This window comes from Equus przewalskii, chromosome 13 (assembly GCF_037783145.1).
Source record: "Equus przewalskii isolate Varuska chromosome 13, EquPr2, whole genome shotgun sequence".
In the NCBI taxonomy this organism is placed as follows: Eukaryota; Metazoa; Chordata; class Mammalia; order Perissodactyla; family Equidae; genus Equus; species Equus przewalskii.
The window spans coordinates 40,519,125-40,545,725 of record NC_091843.1 but is presented as its reverse complement, the minus strand read 5'-3'; the positions used below and the strand labels follow the sequence as shown (position 1 = coordinate 40,545,725).

Sequence of the window (26,601 nt, the reverse complement as noted above, 5' to 3'; positions counted from 1 at the left end):
TACCATGCTGTTTTGATTACTATAGCTTAGTAGTATATTTTGAAATCAGGGAGTATGATACCTCCAGCTTTGTTCTTTTTTCTCAGGATTCCTTTGGCTATTTGGGGTCTTTTGTTGTTCCACATAAATTTTAAGATTCTTTGTTCTATTTCTGTGAGAAATGTCCTTGGAACTTTGCTAGGGATTGCATTGAATCTGTAGATTACTTTAGGAAGTATGGACATTTTAACTATGTTAATTCTTCCAATCCAAGAGCATGGAATATCTTTCCATTTTGTGTCTTCTTCTGTTTCTTTCAACAATGTTTTATAGTTTTCAGTGTACAGGTCTTTCACTCCTTTGGGTAACATGATGTGATCTATACAGAAATCAATATGTAATGATGTACACCGAAATTTATATAATGTTATAAACCAATGTTACTCCAATGAAAAAAAAGAAGAAAACTCAGAGCAGAAAGAAATGAAATACAGATGAAAAAGACACTAGAAAAGATCAATGAAACTAAGAACTGGTTCTTTCAAAAGACAAAAAAAATTGGCAAACCCTTAGCCAGACTGATCAAGAAAATAAGAGAGAAGGCTTGAGTTCACCTGGGGTTTGGGTGGCACAAGAAGTAGAGAGAAATAGATAAAATCAGAAATGAAGGAGGAGAAATTACAACAGACACCACAGAAATACAAAGGATAGGGGTCAGGACCGTGGCCGAGTGGTTAAGTTTGTGCACTCTACTTCAGCGGCCCAGGGTTTCATCAGTTTGGATTCTCAGCACAGGACCTATCACCACTCATCAAGCCATGCTGGGGCAGCATCCCACATAGCAGAACTAGAAGGACCTACAACTAGAATATACAACTATGTACTGAGGGTCTTTGGGAAGAAGGAAAAAAAAAAAAAAGAGGAAGATTGGCAACATATGTTAGCTCAGCGCCAATCTTAAAAAAGAAATACAAAGGATTTTAAGAGAATACTATGAGAAGCTATATGCCAACAAATTGGATAATCTAGAAGAAATGGATAAATTCTTAGACTCATACAATCTCCCAAAACTGAATCAAGAAGAAACAGAGAAACTCAATAATCCAATCATTAGTAAAGAGATCAAAACAATCATCAAAAACCTCCCAAAAAACTAAAAGTCCAGGATCAGACAGCTTCCCTGGTGAATTCTACCAAACATTCAAAGAAGAATTAACACCTATCCTTCTCAAACTCTTCCAAAAAACTGAAGAGAAGGGGATGCTTCCTAAATCATTATATGAGGCCAATATTACCCTGATATCAAAACCAGACAAGGAGAACACAGAAAAAAGAACATTATAGGCCAATATCACTACTGAACAGAGATGGAAAAAGCCTCAAAAAAATATTAGCAAATTGAATACAACAATACACTAAAAAGATCATACACTATGATCAAATGGAGTTTATTCCAAAGATGCAGGGATGGTTCAACATCCACAACTCAATCAATGTGATACTCAACAGTGAAAAACTGAAAGCTATCCCTCTAAGAACAGGAACCAGACAAGCATGCCCACTTTTGTCACTCTTATTTAACACAGTATTGGAAGTCCTAGCCAGAGTAATTAGGCAAGAAAAAGAAGTTAAAGGGGTAAAAATTGGACAGGAAGAAGTAAAACTGTCACTATTTGCAGATGACATGATTTATATACAGAAAACCCTAAAGAACCCAACAAAAAACTTAGAAATAATAAACGAATATGGTAAAGTTGCAGGGCACAAAATCAACATACGAAAATCAGTTGCATTTCTATACACTAACAACAAAATAGAAGAAAGAGAAATCAAAAATATAATCCCATTTACAATTGCAACAAAAAGAATAAAATAGCTAGGAATAAATTTAACTAAATTTAACTAATAAATTTAACTAAAGAGGGGCCAGCCTGGTGGCGCAGAGGTTAAATTTGCACTTTCTGCTTCTCGGCAGCCTGGGGTTCGCTGGTTTGGATCCCGGGTACGGACATGGCACTGCTTGGCACGCCATGCTGTGGTAGGCGTCCCACATATAAATAGAAGAAGATGGGCATGGATGTGAGCTCAGGGCCAGTCTTCCTCAGCAAAAAGAGGAGGATTGGCAGTAGTTAGCTCAGGGCTAATCTTCCTAAAACAAACAAACAAACAAAAAAACAAAAAAAATTTAACTAAAGAGGTGAAAGACCTGTATACTGAAAACTATAAAACATTGTTGAAAGAAATCAAAGACAAAGCAAATAAATAGAAACATCCATATTTCCTAAAGCAATCTACAGATTCAATGCAATCCCTAGCAAAGTTCCAATGACATTTCTCACAGAAATAGAACAAAGAATACTAAAACTTATGTGACACAACAAAAGACCCCAAATAGCCAAAGGAATCCTGAGAAAAAAGAACAAAGCTGGAGGTATCACACTCTCTGATTTCAAAATATACTACTAAGCTATAGTAATCAAAACAGCATGGTACTGGCACAAAAACAGACACATAGATCAATGGAACAGAATCGAGAGCCTAGAAACAAACCCACACATCTATGGACAGCTAATTTTCAACAAGGGAGCCAAGAACATACAATGGAGAAAGGAAAGTCACTTCAATAAATGGTGTTGGGAAAATTGGACAGCCACGTGCAAAAGAATGAAAGTAGAACACTATCTTACACCATACACAAAAATTAACTCAAAATGGATCAAAGACTTGTACGTAAGACTTAAAACCATAAAACTCCTAGAAGAAAACATAGGCAGTGAGCTCTTTGACAATAGTCTTAGCAGTATCTTTTTGACTACCACGTCTCCCCAGGCAAGAGAAACAAAAGAAAAAATAAACAAACAGGACTACACTAAACTAAAAACCTTCTGCACAGCAAAGGAAACCACCAACAAAACAAAAAGACAGCCTAATAATTGGGAAAAGATATTTGCAAATCATATATCTGATAAGAGATTAATATCCAAAATATATAAAGAATTCAGACAACTCAACAACAACAAAAAACAAACAACCCAATTAAAAAGTGGGCAAAGGATCTGAACAAATGTTTTTCCAAAGAAGATATACAGATGGCCAACAGACACATGAAAAGATGTTCAACATCACTCATTATTAGGGAAATACAAACCAAAACTACAATGAGATATCACCTCATGCCTGTCAGAATGGCTATAATTAACAAGACAAGAAATAAACATTGGAGAGGACGTGGAGAAAAGGGAACTCTTACACACTGCTGGTAGGAATGCAGACTGGTGCTGCCACTATGGAAGACAGTATGGAGATTCCTCAAAAAATTAAAAATAGAATTACCATATGATCCAGGTATTCCACTGCTGGGTATTGATTCAAAGAACATGAAAACACGAATGTGTAAAGATATATGCACCCCTATATTTACTGTGGCATTAGTCACAATATCCAAGACTTGGAAACAACTTAAGTGCCCATCAACGGACGAATGGACAAAGATGTGGTATATACACACAATGGAATACTACTCATCTACAAAAAAAGGTGAAACCTAGGGGCCAGCCCCATGGCCTAGTTGTTAAGTTTGGCATGGTCTGCTTTGGCAGCCTGGGTTTATGGGTTCAGTTCTCAGGCGTGAACCTACACCGCTTGTCAGCAGCCGTGCTGTAGCAGCCATCCACGTACAAAACAGAGGAAGATTGACACCAATGTTAGCTCAGGGTTAATCTTCCTCAAGCAAAAAGAAGAAGATAGGCAACAGATGTTAGCTCAGGGAGTAGCTCAGGGAGAATCTTCCTCAGCAAAAAAAAATGCCCCTCCAAAAAAAACAAGCACAGGGGAATGAACTTTTATCACAATAGAGCAATGAGATCTGCTGACCCACTCTCCAGTGAAACAGGTGAAAATTATGAAAAGAAAATCCACAACAATTAAAGCCTCTGGAAATAGTCCTAAGGGCAAACAGCAAGCAAAGAAATATCTATTCAAGAAAATCTATAAAAATTTTTTAAGAAAGGTGAGTCTGTGGTATATGAATCAAGACTACTCCCCCTCCTTCATTCCATCTCAGTAAGGCAAAGACTCTACCTTACACAGTTCCAGCCAAGAAAACAGGGCTTCCTTTTCCCCTAGCTCCCAGTCAAAGGGCTTTATTCCCAGGAGGAGCAGAACTCCAGCATTTCTCATACTGCCCCAGCTACATTTTGCTGAGGCTAAGTACTGGATGAGCATAGTCAAGAGGTGAGGTCCTTTCTTCTGACCAGCCCCTACTCACAGAACAATGGCTCTACCTTGGGAGTATCACAGTGAGAATACTGGGGCCCTAACTACCCCTGCCCTGTCCCGGTGGTAGTTCCACACCAGGAAAGTTTAGCTGAGAAGACTTCAGGCTTCTGCCTCCTCACAGCCAACTAAGCACTCAGCTCCTAGAGCAGGAATGTCACTTAGAGAGAAGATTGCCATTAACTCCACCCCAAGTCCAGAACCCTGGCTCAGAGATTTTGCCTGGGAGAAGAAGCAAACCATAAAACAGATAGCTCCTAATCTCTTCCAAAGCAATTGACTTCATTTGCAATAGGCTGTGGAGAAGTTCAAACTTAAGGGTGCTCTCCAGAACAGTGGAGGATGTGGTAAAAGACAATTGGGAAGAGAGTCATGGACACAGCCTAGACTATAGGCCAGCTAGTTTGCAGGCAAGAACCAGAGAACAAAACAATTGGGAGGAGCCCTTCTGGGGTCAGAACAAATATTAAATACTGACCACAGAAACTATTCCTGCAAAGAACTTTAATTTGATTTAAGCCCTAAGGCAATGTTGAAAACAATAGAGCAATCAGCCATCATGGTCAGAGAAAGACAGAAAGATACACCTACTAATAATACTGTCATCCCAGAGTAACTATGGGCCTACTCATAGCTGTGCCTCTCTGAAGAGCAACTACAGAGGCTTAACTCTGTGTGTGGCAGGGGAGCGGGGGTGGGGATGACAGACTTCATAAAATAATCCATCCAAGTCACTATAATATAAACAAATAACAATAATAAGTCTGGGGAGAAGGGGGTCCTGTATCAGGAGTTGCTAAAATATTTTATCTAAAATGTTCAGGTTCCAACAGAAAATTATGAGACACATCAAGAAACCTATGAGGTATGACCCATGCACCAGAAAAAAAGTAGGCAGCACAAACCACCTGTGAGACTAAACAGATGTTGGATTTAGCAGAAAAATACTTCAAAATAACCATTATAAATATATTCACAGAACTAAAGGAAAGCATGATTAAAATAATAAAGGAAGGTAGGATGACAATGTCACATGGAATAGAGAACATCAACAAAGAAGTAGAAGTTATTTTTTAAAAAGACCCAAGTGGAAATTCTGGAGTTGAAAAGTACAGTAACTGAAATTTAAAAATTCATTAGAGAGGCTCAAAATATTTGAACAGGAAGAAGAAAGAATTTGTGAACTTAAAGATAGATCAGTAGAGATTTATTCAACTCGAAGAATAAAGAGAAAAAAAGAATGAAAAAAATCTTAACAGAGCCTCAGAGAAACAAAGGACACCATTAAGCACACCAACACACATAAATGGGACTACCAAAAGGAAAGGAGAGACAGAAAGGAGAAGAAAAAATATTAGAAGAAATAATGGATGAAAATGGCCCAAATTTATTGAAAGACAATAACCAAAAAGCTCAACAAACTTCAAGTAAGATAAATGCAAAGAGATCCACAGACACATCATAGAGAAAATGCCAAAAGTCAAAGACAAGGAGAAAATCTTAAAAAAAAAAACAAAGGAAAAATAACTCATCAGTTACAGAGAAACCTCCATAAGATTAACAGCTGACTTCTCAATAGAAACAATGTAGGCCAGAAGACAGTGATACAATGACAGTGATAATCAATATGCTCAAAGAAAAAATTAACCCAAAATCCTATATCCAGCAGTTATCTTTCAAAAATGAAGGAGAAATAAAGACTTCCCCAGATAAACAAAAACTGAGAGAATTTGTTGCTAGCACTCCCACCTAACAGGAAATACTAAAGGAAATTTTTCAGGCTGAAAACAAGTGACGCCATACAGTAATTAAAATCCACATGAAAAGCGAGCACAGGTAAAGGTACTTTTGTTATTATAAAAGACAGTATAAATTCATATCTTTCTTCTTTATTTTTTTGACTGATTTTAAAAGCAATTGGATAAAATAAGTGCATATAATATATTGTCAGGCCTATAACATATAGAAATGTAATACACGTGTAACATATTTGCCCATAACAGCAAAAGAAGGTAGGAGGGAGCAAAATTGTATTTGGTTATGGAAATGACTACAGATTGTAAAGTAATAATTATAACATTGTATTGTTTGGTTTATAAAATTAATAGATGTAATATGTACAGCAAAAATACCACAAAAAGAGAGAAAAGGGAGTATAGCTATATAGGAATAACTTTTCTATGTATATATCACTGGAATTAAGCTAGCATAAATCTGAAGCTGATTCTGATAATTTAAGGTGTAGACACTAAACATGAGAGCAACCACTAAAAAAAACCCTGAAAAACTATAGTAAAAAAGTCATTAAAGAAATTAAATTGATACATTACAAAATATTCATGAAATGAAAAAAGAAAGCAGTAAAGTAGGAACAGAGGGGAAAAATACATGAAAACACAAATAAAGTAAAATGGTAGACGTAAATCCAACTACGTCAATAATAACATTAAATGTGAATAGATTGAAAATCCAATCAAAAAGCAGAGATTGTCAGCCGGAATTTAAAAAAAAATAAATAAAACATGATTCAACTATATGCTGTTTACAGGAGACACACTTTATATTCAAAGATACAAATAGATTGAAAGTAGAAGGAATGAAAAAGATATATCATGCAAACAACAATTAAAAGAAAGCTGGAGTGGCTACAACAATATCAGACAAAATAGACTTCAAGCAAAAAATGTTATAGACATGAAGAGGGTCATTTTATAATGATAAAAGAACAATTCATCAGAAAGCGGTAACAATTATAAACATTCTAGAACAACTAGACAGAAGATCAACAAGGAAATAGAAGACATAAACAACACTATAAGCCAATTAGACCTAATAGACATCTATAGAATATTCCATCCAATAACAGAATATACATTCCGTCAAGTCACATGGAACGTTCTCCAGGATAGACCATATGTTAGGCCACAAACAAACCTCAATAAATTTAAAAGAATAGAAATGCTACAAGATGTATTCTCCTATCACAACGGAATAAAATTAGACATAAATAACAGGAAAATTGTGGGAAATTCACAAATATCTGGACATTAAACAGCACACTACTAAATAACTACTGTGACAAAGAAGAAATCAAAAGAGAAAATAGAAAATCCTTTGAGGTAAATGAAAATAAAGACACATAACAAAATTTATGGGACACAGCTAAAGCAGTGCTTAGAGCAAAATTTATAACTGTAAATGCCTATATTAAGAAAGAAGACTTAGAAAGAAGAAAGATATCAAGCCTATAACCTAACCTTCTACCTTAAGACAATGGAAAAAAGAAAGAAGACACTAAAACCACAGCAAGCAGAAAAAAGAAAATAATAAAGATTAGAGTGAAAATTAACAAAATAGAGAATTTTTTAAAATAGAGAAAATCAATGAAAACAAAAGCTGGTTCTTTGTAAAGATCAATAAATTTGACATTTAGCTAGAATTATTAAGAAAAAAGGAGAGAAGACTCAAATTATTAGAATCAAAAATGAAAGAGGTAGCATCACTACCAACCTTACAAAAATAAAAAGAATTATAAAGGAATACAATGAACAATTGTACACCAACAAATCTGATAACTTAGATTAAATGGACAGTTTCCTAGAAAAATACAAACTACTGAAATTGGCTCAAGAGGAAATAGGGAGCTGGCCGGGTGGCACAGCGGTTAAGTTCGCACATTTCACATCGGTGGCCCAGGGTTCACCAGTTCGGATGCCGGGTGTGGACCTACGTGCCACTTGTCAAACCATGCTGTAGCAGGCGTCCCACATATAAAGCAGAGGAAGATGGACACGGATGTTAGCTCAGGGCCAGTCTTCCTGAGAAAAAAGAGGAGGATTGGCAGCAGATGTTAGCCAAGGGCTAATCTTCCTCAAAAAAAAAAAAAAAGAAGAAGAAGAAGAAGGAAAAAGAGGAAATAGACGATCTAAATAAACCTATATCAAGTGAAAAAATTGAATTAGTAATCAAAAAACTAGACACATAAGAAAGCCCAGGCCCAGACGGCATCACTGCTGAATTCTACCAAACATTTAAAGAATACCAATTCTTCATAAACTCTTTCAAAAAACAGAAGAGAAAGGAATCCTTTGTAACTCACTTTTAGAGACAAGTATGACCCTGATACCAAAATCAGACAAAAACATCACTAGAAAAGAAAACTAAAGACCAATATCTCTTCCTAAGATCTCTTATGAAAATGGACACACAAATTCTCAACAAAATACCAGCAAACTGAATCCAGGGACATATAAAAAGACACATACACCAACATCAAAAGTGGGACTTGTCCCAGGAACACAGGTTGCTTCAACATGCAAAAATCAATTAATGTAAAAATTACATCAATAGATTAAAAAACAAACTTCACATGATCATTTAAATAGTTGCAGGAAAAGCCTTTGATCAACAACCCTTCATGATAAAAACTCTCAACAAACTAGGAATAAAAGGAAACTTGGTCAACCTGATAAAGAGCATCTATGAAAAACCCACAGCTAACATCATACTTAATGGTAAAAGATTGGATGCTTTTCCCCTAAGATTAGGAACATGACAAGGATATCTGCTCTCACCACCTCTGTTCAACATTATGCTGTAGGTTCTGGCCAGAGAAATGAGGTATAAAGGAAATAGAAGGCATCCAGACCAGAAAAGAAAAAGTAAAATTGTCCCTATTCACAGATGACATGATCTTGTATATAAGTCCTAAGGAATCCACTAAACAATTATTAGAACTAATAAGTTCTGAAAGGTTGCAGAATTCAATATGAAATATTGAAACAATATGAAAATGATATTTAAAAAAATTCCATTCACAATAAGATCAAAAAGAATAAAATACCTAGGAATAAATGTAACAAAAGAGGTGCAAAATGTATGCTCTGAAAACTACAAAACATTGTGGAAAGAAATTAAAGATGTAAATAAATGGAAAAACATCCTATGTTCATAGATTAGCAGATTTAACATTGTTAAGATGCCAATACTCTCCAAACTGATCTACAGATTCAATGCAATCCCTATCAGAATCCTAGCTCTCTATTTTGCAAAAAAATTTTCAAGCTGATCCTAAAATTCATATGGAATTGCAAGGGACCCAGAATAGCCAAAACAATCCTGAAAAAGAACAAAGTTGGAGGACTCACACTTCCGGATTTCAAACTTACTACAAAGCAATGGTAATCAAGACTGTGGTCCTGGAACAAGGATAAACACACAGATCAATGGAGCAGACCTAAAGTCCAGAAATAAATCCTTAAACTGTGGTCAACTGATTTTCAACAAGGGTGCCAAGATCATTCAGTGGGGAAAAATATTCTCTTTAACAAATGGTACTCGGACAACTGGATAACTACATGCAAAAAAATGAAGTTAGACCCTTACCTCACATCACATACAAAAATTAACTCAAAATGTATCAAAGACTTAAATGTAAGAACTAAAACTATAAAACTCTTAGAAGAAAACATAGGGATAAATCCTCATCACCTTAGATTTGGCAAAGGATTCTTAAATATAACACCAAAAGCATAAGCAACAAATGAAAAAAAATAAATTGGACTTCATCAAAATTTAAAACTTTTGTGTCTCAAAGCACACCATCAAGAAAATGAAGAGACAACCTACAGAATGAGAGAAAATATTTGCAAACATATATCTGATAAGGAATTTGTATCTGAGTATACAGAGAATTCTTCCAACTCAATAATAAAAACCCAATCCAATTTAAAAATGAGCAAAGGATCTGAACAGACATTTCTGCAAGGAAGATATATGAACGGCCAATAAACACATGAAAAGATGCTCAAAATCATTAGTCATCTAGGAAATGCAAACCAAGTCCACAACGAGATGACACTTCACATCCATTAGGATGACTAGAATCCAAAATTCAGATAATAAGCGTCGGTGAGGATGCAGAGAGATTGTAACCGTCATACTCTGTGACATACAGAAGTCCGACTAAGGGACCTGAGCATCCACAGATTTTGGTATCTTAGAACCAAGGAGGAGAGGAGTCCTGGAACCAATCCCCTTTCGATATCTAGAAACAACTGCATATGGTTCACTACACTCCAAGGTTTCAGGCTTCCACTAGGGGTCTTGGAACACATCCTCCACAGATAAGGGGAGACTACTGTACACAAGTAATGCATAAGTTAAGTAAAAGTCCTGTAGCCCTAAATTTGAATTGGAAGTATCAGTATAGTCCCATGATATATATACACACATATTCATATGCACAGCCATAGCCATCCATCACATATTGTGGTGTTAAAATACCATTTTCCACATAAAGATACCAGGGCTTCTTGGTTAAATGGCTGACTCCAGGTCTGGGGCAAAAAAATGTGAAAGATGAGCCTGGAACATCCTGTCAGTTAGGTAACAAGGAAACTATCAAAGTGTATATACTAGGTCATGTTAAAAGGACTCAAGAGCCAACTTAAAAGGCTCCCAATAGCCATAGATGGAAAATTCTGAACTTAAATAATAATTGCAGTGCATTGAAACCCACTAAATATGTTTAAGTCCATGCGTTCCTAATGATATTTTAATAAAATTAATTGATCACATTTGAGGGTCACCTTTGGGAGACAATTCATCTTGAAAATTGATAAATCAAGCATTTATCCTACGTTCTCTATATGAACTATATCCCCAGGTAACCAAATAGTAGATAAGGGGAAATGTCCTTTTATAAATGTATTATAAGTAATAAATAAAACAGAGATGATAAAATTAAAATACCACCATTTTGCAAACCCCAATGAAGTGATAGATCTAGTCATTAATCATCAATGGCTACTAACGTCACAAAAAGAGAGACATTCAGACTTATGTGTCTTCTGATGAAAGAAGACAATACTGCCTATAGTTTTGCCAAAGGGATTGAACCTCAGACTAATCCAGCCTCTGGATCCAGCTGCCAATTTGTACAAAATATAAAGGACAGAGAAACATGTTGAACTCCACTGTGAGTATGCAATCAACAAAATTCAGGCTGTTAGCAAGGGTCTGAGTTCTTCAACAGGCAAGTTGTAAGAAAAAGAAAGGAACAGAGGAAATTCCTGTAGTTTAAAAGAGAATTTAAAAACATATCAAACCTTATTTAAACAAAAAAGGCAAGACTAGTTTTGACAACTATACCAGTAGCGTAAGATTATAACATTAAAGAAAGCAGAAATTGGGTGAGGGCTATATGGGAATCCTGTACGATCTTTGCAAATTTTCTATAATTCTAAAATTACTCTAAAATAAAAAATTTATTTAAAAAAGAAAGGCTAGGAATGCTATAAAAAATGGTAATAATGATTGTTGGCAAGGACGTGGAGAAATTGTATCCCTCATATTCTGCTAGTGGGAATGTAAAATGATGCAGACACCTTGGAAAATGGTCTGGCAGTTCCTCATAAGATTAAACATAGAGTTGCCATATGGCCTACAATTCCAATTCCTAGGTATACACCCCAAACAAATGAAGACACATGTCCACGCTAAAACGTGCACACAAATGTTCCCAGCAGTATTATTCACAATAGCCAAAATGTGGAAACAATCAAAATGTCCATCAACTACTGAATGGGTAAATAAAATGTGGTATGTGCATAAAATGGGAATTACTAAGCCATAAAAAGAAAGGAAGTACTGACATATGCTACAACATGGATGAACCTTGAAAATAACATGTTAAGTGAGAGAAGTCAGTCCCAAAGGACAAGATATTTCATAATTCTATTATATGAAAAGTCCAGAATAGGCAAACTCATAGAGAATGAAAGTAAACTGGTAGTTACCTAGGCCTAGAGGGGTTGGGAGGAAATGGGGAGTGACGGCAAATGGGCATTAGGGTTTCTTTTTGGGATGATAAAAATGTTCTAAAGCTGATTATCGTGATGGCTGCACAACTCTGTGAATATACTAAAAACCGCTGAATTGTATACTTTGAGTGAATTGTACGGTACATGAATCATCTCTCAAAAAATCTGTCATGAAAAAAGGCAAGATTAAGTAGATGTATTTTTGGGTGATAAAACTATAAAGAAACGCAAGGAACTGGTTAGTATAATAAAAATGAATATCACGGTTACTTTGGGGGGAAAGGAGGTGTTGTATTGGAATAGGACACACAGACAGTCTTCTAGAGTGGCCGGCAAACTTCTATTTTTTGATCTGGTGGTGGAGCTGTACATTTGTTGTGTGAGCTTTTCTTGTATCTGTTTTATAATCAAAAGATTTTTCTAAAAGACTCACCAGCAAATATATTTCAAACACAATGTAAAGCCTCATAGAATCCAAACTTAGCATGTACAAAGTACCAACTTTGGCTCTGTGGAGTACAAGAGATTATACCTGTCCTCAAGGAACTCATCTTTCAGCAAGAAGGATAAAAAAAGAGCTAGAGTAGACTAGGCCATATTAAATATTTACTGGCACAAAATTTACAGACAGTGTACAAGAGGGTTTAGAAGGGGATATGGGATTTGGGGGCAAAGGACAGGGATTAGGTGGTGCATCAGAAAAGGAATTTAAGCTACACTCTGAAAAGAGTAAAACTGGGACATAGAGAGAGCTTATGCAGGCTATATTCATTGAGCACTTAATATATTTTCGTCTTTTTCATTCATTAAATCATTTAACCCTCACAACAAACCTATAAAGCTGGTCCTATTATTATTTCCATCATACGGATAAAGTAACTGAGGCACAGACAGTCTGCGTAGGGCATCAGTGGGAAGCACAGTGGAAAAGGTAGTCTGGATTGACTCTGGGCAAATTAGTTTACCTTTCTGTGTCTGAGTGTCCACTTATTTAAAATGGGGATGATAATAACTCTCATTTCTTGTATTAAGTTGTACAACTTGGTCCCTTTGTGTTCTTCAGGGTTTGTTATTTATATATTAGATTGCTGTTTCATACAGTGTTTCTACTATTCCACAATAGAACGAGATCATGCTATGTTTTGAGGCATCTAGAACAGTACAGTTTAAAAATTATTATTGCCCATCTTTGCAAAGAGGGTGCCATATTCCAAGAATTAGGAAACTTGGCAGTTCCTATGATAAGACTGGCACAGTGAGGTAAATGATTTTAAAATCTTTGCAAAATGTAGAGGCTAAAGATAAGCAGAGGAGGCAACTCTACCAAGGGTGGGGCACAGCTTAAAGTGAGCATGGATACAGCCTGAGGGATGTCTGCACAGGTCTCCTGGGGCTAGGGCAACATCAATAGCCAGCAGGGCAGGTGCCTACAGGGTCTCTCAGTTCTATTTAGAGGTGTCCCTTTCTTAGCCCCAACCCAGATACAAAAGACAGAGGGTGTCAGTAGTACGGGTAACAGACACACCAAGAGAAAAAGAAATAGCTAGGAAAGGCCAGGCAGGATCCCAAAATATACATACTTTCCGTAAGAGGTATCTTTTAATACTAATTCTGGAGCTCTATACCAGCGTGTGGCTACATAGTCTGTATAAATGTCTCCAGGAGCTGCTAGCGTTCGTGCAAAACCAAAATCACAGAGTTTAGTAATTCCTGACTGGGATACTAAAATATTCTCAGGTTTTATATCTCGATGAATGATCTAAAAAACAAACAGAAGATGCAATACATTAAAATAAGGTTTTGTTATCTAGAGAATGTCTCAAAAATTATACAGAGAAAATCTAGCTAATTAAGACAATAAAGCTATTTTCTGACTACATGCAAAGGATTAACTACACAATGCAAAAGCTAAATAGTTATATATGTTCAATTCTTACGCCATCCGTCACCTCGAAATGAAGTCAAGAAAACAGACTTAAAACTAAAAAGGTAGATCACATTCCTAAAAGGAAAAGTAATCAAAAGAACTTAATGAAAAACGTTTAACGTTCCTCTAATTCCCTGTCACGTGCCAGGTTCTGCCTTTTCTCTTTTTCCTTCACAGGTAAACCTCTTGACGACATTATCTTTTTGCAGTCTTTAGGTTCTGATCACTCAACCATCCATCAAGGTAATGTAATCTGTCCTCTCTTTCCATGTTCCATTAAACTGCTCTAGCCAAGGTCATCAACAACTTTGTTGTTGCTGTATCCAATAGACACTCCTCAATACATATCTTACTTGATATCTTAGCGTAAAAATGTTGCCAACCACTGCCCCATTCCTGACTTCTGGGACCTAAAATTCTCCCAGTCTCCTTCTATCTCTGTGGCAGTTCTTCTTTATCTGTCCCTTAAATGTAGGGTTCTGGTTTTATGCTTTCTCTTCTCCTACATCATGTTTTCCGGGCAATCTCATCTACTCTTTTTTTTTCCTTTTGACCACGTTCTTCACTTAGTTATGGGGACACCATACTCTCTTGGGCTTCTTCCCACCTATTGGCTGCTCCATCTCAACCTCATCTATCCTAATAGCTTTAGTAACTATCCATATACTGATGATTTCCAAATTTCTGTATCTAACCAAGATATCTCTCCTGGTTTCCAGAAGGAGTGGAAGCCCAGAAGAATTCCCACAAGGCTGACCCACACACCCTTCAAACCCAGTATATCCAAAATTAAATGCATCATCTTCTCCCCGAAACGTATTTGTTGTCAACAGTCTTTTAGCTCAGTGAGTGGAACTAACATTGACCCCATGGCTTAAGCCAGAAACCAAGGCATTTTTCTCCCTTAGTCCCTTACTCTCTTAACGTATCTACTTCTCTCTCTACTTTAAGTCCCCTCAGTTCACCACTAAATTACTATACTACCAACTGGTCTCCCTAAATTCACTCTGATCCCCTCCAATCCACTGTCCGCAATGAAGTCACAGTACTATTTTAAAATTACATGTGTGATCATGTCACTTCTCTGCTTAATATCCTTCAAGGATTCCCCATCCCACAGGACAAATTTGAAACTCCTTAAAATGGCTTGTAAGGCCTTGAAAGATTTGGCCCCTGCTCACCTTCTCAACCTCCCTTCCTTTCAATTTTTCGGGATTTTTCTCATCTCTGCATTTGCTGATGCTGTTCCAACTGCTTAGAACACTTTGCCTGGCCAACTATTTCCTCAGTTCTCAGCTTAGATGTTTGCATTAGATGTTCCTTCTATATGTTCTCACATCATTCTGCACTTCCCCCCCCCCCAGTTTTTGTCATGCTATATTATTAATTGCCTGTTACAGTCTGTAACTCCCACCAGACTGTAAGCTCCATGAGGGCAAGATGTATGTATGTCCTGTTCAAGCTACATCCCCCAGTGCCCACTACAGTGCCTAAAACAAAGAAGGCATATAAAAACTTTATCAAATGAATGAAGCATATTCTCATCACCAGCAAATTATCATAGTACAGCGAAAATATCTCAGTGACAGAAACCTGGGATCTTTCCTTGTTTATACAACTTACTGTTATAAGTCTTTGGGATTGGCTCTTGCCTCAGTCTCTCTCCATAAATCGCCAAAAAATTAACCTAGGGTAATGAGCCACCTTGAAGATACCATCTAGAAAGCTGTATTAGTTCTTTTTTACTTCCACAACTTTTATTGAGTGACTAGTATATGCCAGACATTATGCCTAGATCTGAGGATTTAACATGAGCAAAAATTGACATGGAAAAGCACATTAAGGTACCACTTCACACATTCTGCCCACCACACATCTATTGCCCTCCTCCTCAGTGTTCTAAACACGTGGCAGAAAGATCACCCAGTTGATACCTTAATATTCTCACTCTTTTCAACGAATAACCCCATGACTACATGTGGAATTTTGTTATCCTTGAGAACAAAGTACTCTCTGAATCCCACCTTTTAAAATTCTGTTTTGACAACACCCTCCTTGGTCTTCTACTATAACACTGAGACCTCCAAAAACACAGTATTTCTATTTGTTTAGGCCTTCTTTAATGTCTCTCATCAATGTTTAGTAGTTTTTGGTGTATAGGTCTTGTACGTTTTGTCAGATTTTCCCTAAGAATTTTTGATGCTGTTGTAATGCTATTGTTAATTTTAATTTCTGATTACCTGTTGCTAATATATAGAAATACAGTTAATTTTGGTATGTTGATCTTGTATCCTGCAACTCTGATAAACTTGCAAATTAGTTCTGCACACTTTGTGATAGATTCCATAGATTTTCTACATAGATGACCTGCCATTTGTGAATAAAAACAGTTTTACTTCTCCGAAAAAAAAAAATCTGGGGCTGTCCCGGTGGCATAGTGGTTGAGTTTGTGCGCTCTGCTTTGGCTGCCCAGGGTTCGCAGGTTCGATCCCTGGCATGGACTTATACACTGCTCATCAAACCAGGCTGTGGTGGCATCCCATATATACAAAATGGAGGAGGACTGGCACAGTTGTTAGCTCAGGGACAATCTTCCTCAAGCAACAAAGGGGAAGATTGGCAACAGATGTTAGCTCAGGGCCAATCCTCCTCACCGAAAAAAAAATCCACTTCACACTCACTAGAATAGCTACAATCAAAAAGACAATAACAGGGGAGGATGTGGAAAAACTGGAATACACTGTTGGTGGGAATGTAAATAAAATGATATAGCCACTTTGTAAAACAGTTTGGCACACTCCTGGTAGCTTTGTAAACCAAGAGCCCCCCAAATCTTGGTGAAAACCAGTGGCCTAGCAGCCTAGGCAGGGAGTAGAACAGGGCTGTTTCTTCTCCAAAGCCTCATTCCCAGACAACTGTCATCATTTGACCTGTCCAGCAGGTCACTGGAAAATCCTACTAGAAGGCTTGTCTTTATTTGACCTAACTCAGAGCTGGCCCAATGCAAACAGCCCTTCTCCTGGGGCCTTTGTCAGAAATAATTAGCAGCTACTGGATAACATTATAGCCACCTGAGGCAGCTATAACTGCACAAACAACAAGCTGACCAAAATACTTAAAAAGAAAGGCTGGGAGTGAGATGTCCATGAAGGGTGTGAAAAGCTCCAACATATTCCTAAGAATCAAGAAGGCCACATGCAGAGCTGTGCACACGCCCAGGAAAGACCTGAGATGATCCTAAGCTCTCACTTCTGGCTGACTTTGAGGCTCTGCACAAGCAGGAAGGTAAGGCTAAGGCAGAGTTGTAAACTGCCTGCTTGAGCGTCAAAGGCATGTCCCAACACACAGAGAGAGCTCCTCGGTAAATACGGCTGAGAGATTTATTAGTTTCAGGCATTTAAGGAAATCTCTGTCCAGTCATTAGCGAACCCCTAAACTAACCGAGCAGAGATTTCAGTGGTCACACATGATGAAGAATACAGACTTCACAGAATTAGTTGAGAAAAGTAACTAAACAAATGGGCATGACAACAAACAGCAACAACAACAAACCCTGAGAGATGGGAAACTCTGATTTCCAGAGTCGCCCAATTATGTTATTTTAAATGTGCAGTTTTCAACAAAAAAATTACAAATTCCAAAAAATTTCCAAAACAAAAAGATATGTGAACAAACAAGTATGGCTCATACACAGGAAAGAAAAGCAGTCAATGAGAAACATTGAACTTGCTAGACAAAGACTATAATCAGCTATTTTAAATATGTTCAAAGCTAACAGAAACCATGTCTAAAGAACTAAAGAAACACTTTTTTGCAAATATTTAATAAGATACACAAATATTAATAAGATATACAAACATGAATTTGCCTGTTCTGGACATTTCATTTAAATGAAACTTATACTAAGTGGTCTTTTGCGTCTTTTTTCACTTAACGTTTTCAAGGTTCATCCATGTTGTAGCATGTATCAGGACTTCACTCCATTTTGTGGCTAAATAAATGCCATTATATGGATATACCTCATTTTGTTTATCCATTCATCAGCTGATATACCATTTGAGTTGTTTCCACTTTTTGGCTATCATGAATAATGCTGCTATGAACATTCCTGTGCAGGTTTTTAAGTGAACATACGCTTCCAATTCTCTTGGATAGATATGTAGGAGTAGAATTGCTGGGTCATATGGTAATTCTATGTTTAACTTTTTGAGGAACTGCCAAACTGCTTTCCATAGCAGCTGCACCATTTTACATTACCACCAGCAGAGAGGTTTTCCATTTCTCTATTTTCTCGCCAACATTCATTATTGTCTGTTTTTAAAATTACAGCCAGCCTAGTGGGTGTGAAGCAGCATCTCATCGTGATTTTGATTTACATTTCCATAATGACTGATGATATTGAGCATCATTTCATGTACTATCAGCCATTTGTATATCTTCTTTGGAGAAATGTCTACTCAAGCCCTTTGCCCATTTTTAAATGGGATTGTCTTTTTATTGTTGGCTTGTATTTTATAGATCCCAGATACTTGATGCTTATCAGATATGATTTGCAAATATTTTCTCCCATTCTGTGAATTGTCTTTTTACTTTTAGTGTCCTTTGATGCACAAAAGTTTTTTAATTTTGATGAAGTCCAATTTGTCTATATTTTCTTTGATTGGTTTTGCTTGTAGTGCCATACCTAAAGAACTATTGCATAATACATGGTCACACAGGTTTTCACCTATGCTTTTTTCTAAGAGTTTTACAGTTTTTGCTCTTACATATAGGTCTTTGATCCATTTTGAGATAATTTTTATATATAGTGTAAACTATCAGACTTTGGATTCAAACAATGAGTTTGATTCTCCTTTACTTTATAGTGGAATGCTTCAGAACTACGTAAAACTCCATATTACAATCTGATTTACAATACCTCTGCTCTATATAGCCCTATTTGCTTGAATTTAAACACCCATCTAAGACAGTTCGATTTCCATACCCTCTATAACAGCCTCAGGGAGCTTAGTTCTAAATCACCCAGAGCTTCAGATTAATTAATTTTCCAGTCAAATTTTATACAATTAATTGCTAATGCATATAAAAAATGAGCCAAAAGCTTCCAGAAGGAGACTGAATAAGGATGTCTGAGGTAGACTGCAAGACTGGGAATTTCCTATATGCCCTAGAAGCCAAATGGAAAGTGCAGTCCTTGACTGTTTTCTGATTTTAATAAATCACTGGAAAAGACACATTAGGAACAACTGGGTAAATTTTAATATAAATTTGGTATTGGATGTTATTAAGGAATTGTTAATCGTGCAGATGTAGAAATGATTCTGAAGTTAAATAGGAAAATGTGCTTTCTTAAAGACATACATAGTATTTAGAGATAAAATGTCAGGTTTATAATTTACTTTAAAATACTTCAGAAAACAAAACAGATGAAGCACATATAGCAAAAAATTAACAATATATTAAGTAACATTAAAATGTTAACAATAATATTATTCAAGGAATTTCAAATAATTCCTTGTTTGGAAAACTATGAATTTAAAAGCCAAAAGTAGAGTTATGCAAAATATGCAAAAAATAGGCAGAAGTGGCCTAAATTTAGGGAAGCAAGGCTTTGTGGAGTAGGAGGTGGGGTTGGGGCCTAGGAAGATTGACAGTCCTTAGGTATTAATCAGAATTACTCAGAATTCATAAAGTTTACCGAAAACTGGATAAAATTTAACAAGCTCCATAACGGTAGGAACCAAGTCTTTTATTCAAGGCTGCACCCTCAGCACCTACTAGAATCAATATTTGCTACTGGAGGATGCTCAATAAACATTTGTTGAATAAATGAATGAGGGAATAACCATTTCTCCCCCATAAGTGGCCAAATATTTGCATTTAGACTCTGACTGCTTCCAAAATGGTTTTGAAGAGGCTTATAATATTAACCAGATCAAAATTTTAAAATTAAAAAAAAAAACAGAAAGAAAAGATAAACTAGATTCCTATAATTAGTTACTGCTAGTGAACATTAAATTTTTATCTGAGCTGCCTAGAAGCCAATATAAAAAAGTAAATATATTTTCATTATTAAACAAAAGAAGGTAAACAAATACTTCTGGAGATAAAAAGCTTTTTCTGGTACTGAACTGTATTTGACTTCATGAATTCTTATTAAAAGGAACATGGGATATCACGGTAGACCGTATCGCAGACATTTCAGTTGTATAAAAACCCAGTCATCTGAAATTTGGAGATATTAGGAAAATAAAGTTCTCCTTTCTTGATTTTTGGCAACATGAAGATAACCTTAAATCATCAAGGCCAGAACCCAGATACCCAGATAATAAGTATAATAAGATTCTAATGAGCCACTTCATTCACAGTTGCTTTAATTCTCCAAGGTAACTAACTTTAAAACACTCTTTGGGGTGAGGGACGGGGATAATTTTACTCCAGGTCCCAGATAAGACCAAGAGAATAAAAGAATGCAGGTGCTCCTGTCTAGGCCTCTTTCTCTGCTGCCCCTGACAGCCCCACGGATATTCTTCCAGACTTGGTGCTGCAAACTACCTTTTACTTTTCTCTCTGTCCCCTGGAGAGTGATCCATCCTTACCTCTTCAACCATGGTCTACCAGGAAGGTTTCAAAATCCGTATATCCAGTTCTGACAACTGCCTAAGACCATGTTAGGTAATTGGTTAACCACTATTTTTACTTAAAAATTTCCACTGTCCCTTAAAATATATCAATATATCTAAAAGCAATTCCCTCTTCTAAACTCAAGTTACTGCTGACACCATAATTATCCTGCTCTCAAATTTAAAATCTTGTAATTATCTTTGATTTCTCCTTGTTTGCATCCATCACATATCTACTTGTTTCTCAAATCCTGTCATTTCTCTTTTGCAGTCTTTCCATCCTCTCCCCTTGCCATCCTTCCCTCCTTACCATTGCCACTATCCTAGTGCAAGCCCTTACCACTTCATATCTGGACTGTCACAGCAGCCTCTCACCTGATGTCTCTGTCTCTATCCATACTTGTTCCCTACTCTTGCCAAAATTAAGCTTAGGTTTTGTTTTTATCCTGTTATAGCAAAGCTCAAAAACCTCCCATGGTTTCCCAGCGTCCTCAGGAAAAAGTCCAACCTCCTCAGGATGAATTTCAAGGCTCTGGAAAACCTCTCCCCAGGGGCACCTGTGCAGTCTGATCTCCCTTTGCCTGGTCTCTGTAAAATGACTATCACCACTCTCAACTCCCCTACTCAGGGCTCCCTCTATTCTCACAGTGGTACCCCATCTGGATGTATTTCCTCTTCCCATGAAATCCCAGCTACAGTTCAAAATTCTACTTACTTTAGTTTCACCTCCTCTTTGAAGTCTTCTACTCTCAGTCTAGCCCATACTAGTGTCTCTCTTTATTCCAAAAACATTTTTAAAGTCTACTATAGACAAGGCACAATAAGGATACAGTTAACACAACTATTCCTGACTCCCTACCAGGACTATTTATTGAGCACTTAAAATGTGTGTGACACAGTGCTAAATATTTTATACCTACTCCTAATTTGATCTTTACAAAATACCTGTGAGGTACTATAGTATCACTTTACAGATGAGAAAAACAAGGCTCAGAGAGGTTAGATAACTTTCCTGGGGCCACAGAGTAATGGGGCTACCATCTCTCATTGTGCAAGTTATAAACTACACAAATTGTGTGGTTATACATAAATAAGCTGGTGGGTGAAAACCCAGGATAGTCTGATTTCAAAGACTGCGTGCTCTCAACTGTTACATTATGCTGCCTCCCCATGGGTCCAGCTGGCAAGGAAATCACAATCTGAATTCCAGTTGCTATTACAACCACATTTTTCAAAGCTGCAAAATAAGATGCACCATTAGCAAGACAGAAGATTAGAAATTAAGATATCTGAGAAAGCCTGGGATATATAGACGTTATGTCTATATAAATTACTAATAAAACTATTTTCGAGGCTTTTACTGTTATTTCCTGAATATATACCTAACTTTCTAGAAAGTAGAGCTCATGCTGGGAACAAAATATCTCCATAAAAACCTGCTGAGCTAAACACTTCCTAAGCAATGCTGAAGGCAACACTTTTTAGTGTTTAGTGTCAGAACAGTCGATCTTCTTTCTTTTCTTGATTTTTCATAAGTTAAATGACAAGACGCTACACCTCTCAGCCATTTTATTTCTCCTTTCTTTCCCTAAAGGCATCCACATTCACTTGCCATTCCCCTGGCCTAGTTTCCAGTTCCTACCTCCAAATCTCCTTTCGTTTCAGCTAGCCTGACTGTCAATATTTTAATGTACTGTCTCTAATAAAAGCTGCCCCAGTTGACTGTTGATTCCTACATACCAAATTACTGACATCTCTGATCTCTTCTTTAGCATCCCATACTTGGTCTGCCCTATAGTTATAATTATTGTGTGCTCAATATGTTTTTTGGTTCTGCAACTAAATTGTAAGGTAGTGACACTATTTTCAGGATGTCAATTAATACTGTACAGAAAAATAATTTTAGAATACTGTTTAAGTAGCACTTACAAATCACATACATCCTATAGTTTGGCTTACTCTGAAGCACTTACATTATTATCGTGAAGATATTCAATCGCTCGGAGGATCTGGAAGAGGTATTTTCTAAGTCGTTTACTCTCTAGTCCATGACAATAATGTTGTAACTCATCTAATACTGTGTGGTCAATAAATTCAAACACCAAATGAATTTTCTTTTTCTGTCTAAAAACTTCAATCAGATTGACCAGGTTTTCATGACGAAATTGCTATTGACAAAAGAAATGGATTTTTAACAAATTATTTCATGCACAATATTTGTACATGTAACACCTACATAATTTTTTTTAAAAAGCAGAAATATTCTCAGCTTCTTTTCCTCCATACATTTCAAAAGAAATTTCTCAACTAATTTGCTTACATTCCTATTTTAATAAAATGTTACTCTTTCATAATTAATATTTATAGAACAAAGGGAGATGTACTACTTTACTTCAAATTGGCATGTGTTTGCTTATTAAAATAATTTAGAATTAATGTACTATGACACAATTTGGTATGCCGCTAAGAGATATCTTCCTATCCTTTAACTTGGTTTGTGGCTAAATTTGAAAGGTCCTTATATTTTCAAATGAGCCTGGATTTCAACGCCACTGAGTATGTGATCTGAATTTATAGAAATTACTTATTCTCTGAGTTTGGTCCTAAACTCTAGAGAGTAAAACATAAGTTCCAGGCAGACATTATAAATTCATTACATTGTAACAAAAGAGTATAAAAATATCTAGAAACTTTTCAGATATGTGAAATATCAGTTTATAGCTATAGGAACTTTACATAAATATACAATTATTTGTGGGTACTTTTTTCTTCACTGTCTGTAATATTGTATTAAGCAGCAAAACACATTTTTAGAGTGGTAACAATCATTGTTAAAATACTTTCAAAATGTCACAAATGGCATGTATCAGCTTAGAAAACAAATGAGGTTGAAAATTTTATGCTGTTTATTCTATTTTTGAACACAGTGACTTAATTACAACTGAGTCTCAAATATTTAACTTTTTCAAATTATCAAAAATACTTATTCATTTGGCTAAAAATTAAGGAGTATATTTTCAATGTTGGATTCATTAGAAAACTATACTTTTATGAAAAAACATTTGCCTTTATTCCAACGGTACAATATCAATTTTTCTACTTATCTGTACTAATACATAGACCAAAATCCTTAAAACACGACTAATAGAAAAACATGCCAAAATACAATGCCAGATTCCTTTCCTATTTTTGCTCCCAATTTCCCTGGTTGGCAAGATGCCAGAGTGCTGCAGTGACAACATGCTGGCAGTAGTACAAAGAGCTGATTGCTTTTGGAAACTACAAGATTAATCCTTCAACTAAGGAAAATTACTGGTTTCCTGTTCAATCTTTATTTTAAAGGCAAAAGCAGAGAAGAGTTATATTAGTTACTAAGCATTAGGGAAGATCCACGCAGGGGCAAGGAACCAGGTACTTCCTCAGATAAACCATGAAATCCCTAGAAATGCTTCATTACTCCTTTTCAAGTTGTTTACTTTTGTTTTCCTTCATTACTACACAATTTTTATACAGATATTCTCACTAATTACTCTAACTGTAATTTATTTAATGAAATTCTAGCAGATAAAAATTTAGTTCAAGTCAAGTCATTATGGCAATCTTTTTAGACTAAGAATCAACTAATCCAAGAAATGCCTCTTGTGAAATCAGATTAGATCAAACTAAAAATTCTATAAGAAATAAATCAATGAGAATAAATAGTTAAGGTGTCTCAAAATAGTCTGCATAATAGTTGTAATAGTAAAGTACATTTTCAAATTCATTTCTGTGTTCTTGCCACATATTGCTTATTTTTACAAAACGATTATGTAGAAAAAAATAATCAGCTTAAACACAACATAGTTGAAGAAAACGCAAAAGATAGTGCCTGGGAAAAGGTCTCCTTCTAATCAGAATTTCACTTACGGTGCACAACAGTTGCCTTACAGTATTATTATGTTTTAGGTGATCAGAATAAGGACTGTTATCTCTCACAAAATCATAACATCTTTACTGCCTTCAACTTTCCTTTTGTGTAGATACAGAGTATTTCCAACAATCCACAGATGCCTACTATTTCCTCTATTTAGAAAGCAGATTGATCCATCATGTCTAATATAGACTTATAAAGAAAGAATATTACTTTTGTATCAGATAAAAATGAACAAGAAGAGTATCTTTCTTCACCACATAAAACATCTAGACTACCCTGTCAAAGTCATAAACCTTAAAGCATCTAGATAAATTCCAATAAAAGACATATAGGTACTTAAGTATTTTTTAAATCACTTGTTTTGTACCCAATCCTCAAGGAATGTTAACACTCTTTTCTTCACACTTGTGAGTTCTTTCCCCTGGGTTGACCTGTCATACCTTCTCAAAATTCTATCTCTCCTGATATTGTTCCCCATCTCTAAAAGCCTACTGGTCATCTTTACTTAACTGTACTCCTGTCACCTCAAGTTCAACATTTCTAAAACTGAACTGGTTCCCAAACCACGTCTCTTTTGGGTCTCTCATGTTTCCATCAATGAGAGCAGTCTCTGAACCTCAAAGATCCCTTTGACTCCTCCCTTTCTATTTCTTTCTACACTCTTTCATGTCTTGTTTTGCAATACATTATGTTCTAACCTTATTTTCCATTCAAATTGCTGCATTCCAGCAAGGGCCCTCATGACATTTACCAGGATTCTTGAATTAAACTCATAACAGACATCTTTTTACTCTCTCAGTCCTCCAATCTATTCTAAAAAATAGAGTCAGATTAATATTTATAGAGTTTCTGCACTCTGAATTCAAAACCTTCCACCCTTTACAAAATCAAGTTTTGACTCCTTAGCCTAAAAGACAAGACTTTAAAACGTAGCTACAATTTACTCCTCTAATCAGACTTCTTTCTATTTCTGTATAGGAAACTCTACAGGCAGGGCTGGCCCAGTGGTGCAGCGGTTAAGTTTGCACGTTTCACTTTGGCAGCCTGGGGTTTACTGGTTTGGATCCTGGGTGTGGACCTACGCACCACTGGTCAAGCCATGCTGTGGCAGGCGTCCCACATAAAATAGAGGAAGATAGGCATAGATGTTAGCTCAGGGCCAGTCTTCCTCAGCAAAAAGAGGAACGTTGGTGGCAGATGTTAGCTCAGGGCTAATCTTCCTCAAAAAAAAAGAAAAGAAAAGAAACTCTACAGGCAAATGTCTCTGCTCTGTCCTTTGTCCTGCTTTAGCCTCTCTGAGCTTATGCTGTTCCCCTAACCTAGAACACAACAGTTTTTCCCTCTTATCTAAATTCTACACATCCTTTACGGCCAAATTCATGTCCCATTTCCTCCAAGAAACCTTCCCTACCCAACAGGACTTTGTGTTAATCACTTGGCATTGATTATGAGCCACTTTTCATTCAGTATTATTTTTATATGCCCTCCTGTCTTTCTGATTAAATAATAAATGTCATGAAGAGCAAGTACTGTGTTTTACCCCATTACAGTCTCAGCATTGGGCATAATGCCTTGCAGAAAGCAGACATTTATATTAAGTATTATACGTAGGTGGATATTTCTGAATAATTATTTTGCAGTATTTAGCATAGCTCTTGTTACATTATCCATAAGCACATATATCTTCTATTCACTATAAAATTACAAAACGTAGACAGTAAGGTAGAATATCACATTTGTTTTTCAATTACATGCCTTAATACATGTGTTAACTGAAATATTCCCTATGTAATTCTTTTATTCCATAACAATTTCTCTTTTGACTTACAGAGAGCAATTAAGGCAAAAGAAGCAAACCTTCAGAAACTTTATTTCTCTTGTTGCAATTTTGTTGACAGATTTTTCCGGTTTCTCATAAAATATCTTAATGGCCACTATCTGCCCAGTTTCCTTATGTTTACACTTCATAACTGTTCCATAACTTCCCTCTCCCACTTTTCCAAGGCTTTCATACATCTCCATTTTCAAGCCCAGCTTCTTCTTCATAGAAATAAAGAAAAA

General features: G+C 36.2%; 1 protein-coding gene across 36 annotated transcripts in view; it reads right to left on the bottom strand.

The window, feature by feature from the left end:
* The window catches only part of CDKL3 (cyclin dependent kinase like 3), a 102,049-nt gene that overhangs the window by 71,719 nt on the left and 3,729 nt on the right, over positions 1-26,601 (bottom strand). For 11 of the 36 annotated variants that reach the window (XR_011525580.1, XR_011525578.1, XR_011525581.1 and 8 more), the window contains exons 2-4: positions 26,398-26,580; positions 22,601-22,795; positions 13,658-13,836 (exon numbers count right to left, since the gene is read on the bottom strand). Coding sequence is in view for 21 of the 36 variants with exons in the window: in XM_070571006.1 (XP_070427107.1) it covers positions 13,658-13,836; positions 22,601-22,795; positions 26,398-26,562 (539 nt within the window). In the remaining 15 variants the exon portion in view is untranslated. Of the gene's footprint in view, positions 1-13,657; positions 13,837-22,600; positions 22,796-26,368; positions 26,587-26,601 lie in introns of those variants that run through there. The other 25 variants (XR_011525579.1, XM_070571001.1, XM_070571010.1 and 22 more) reach the window with 12 other exon arrangements.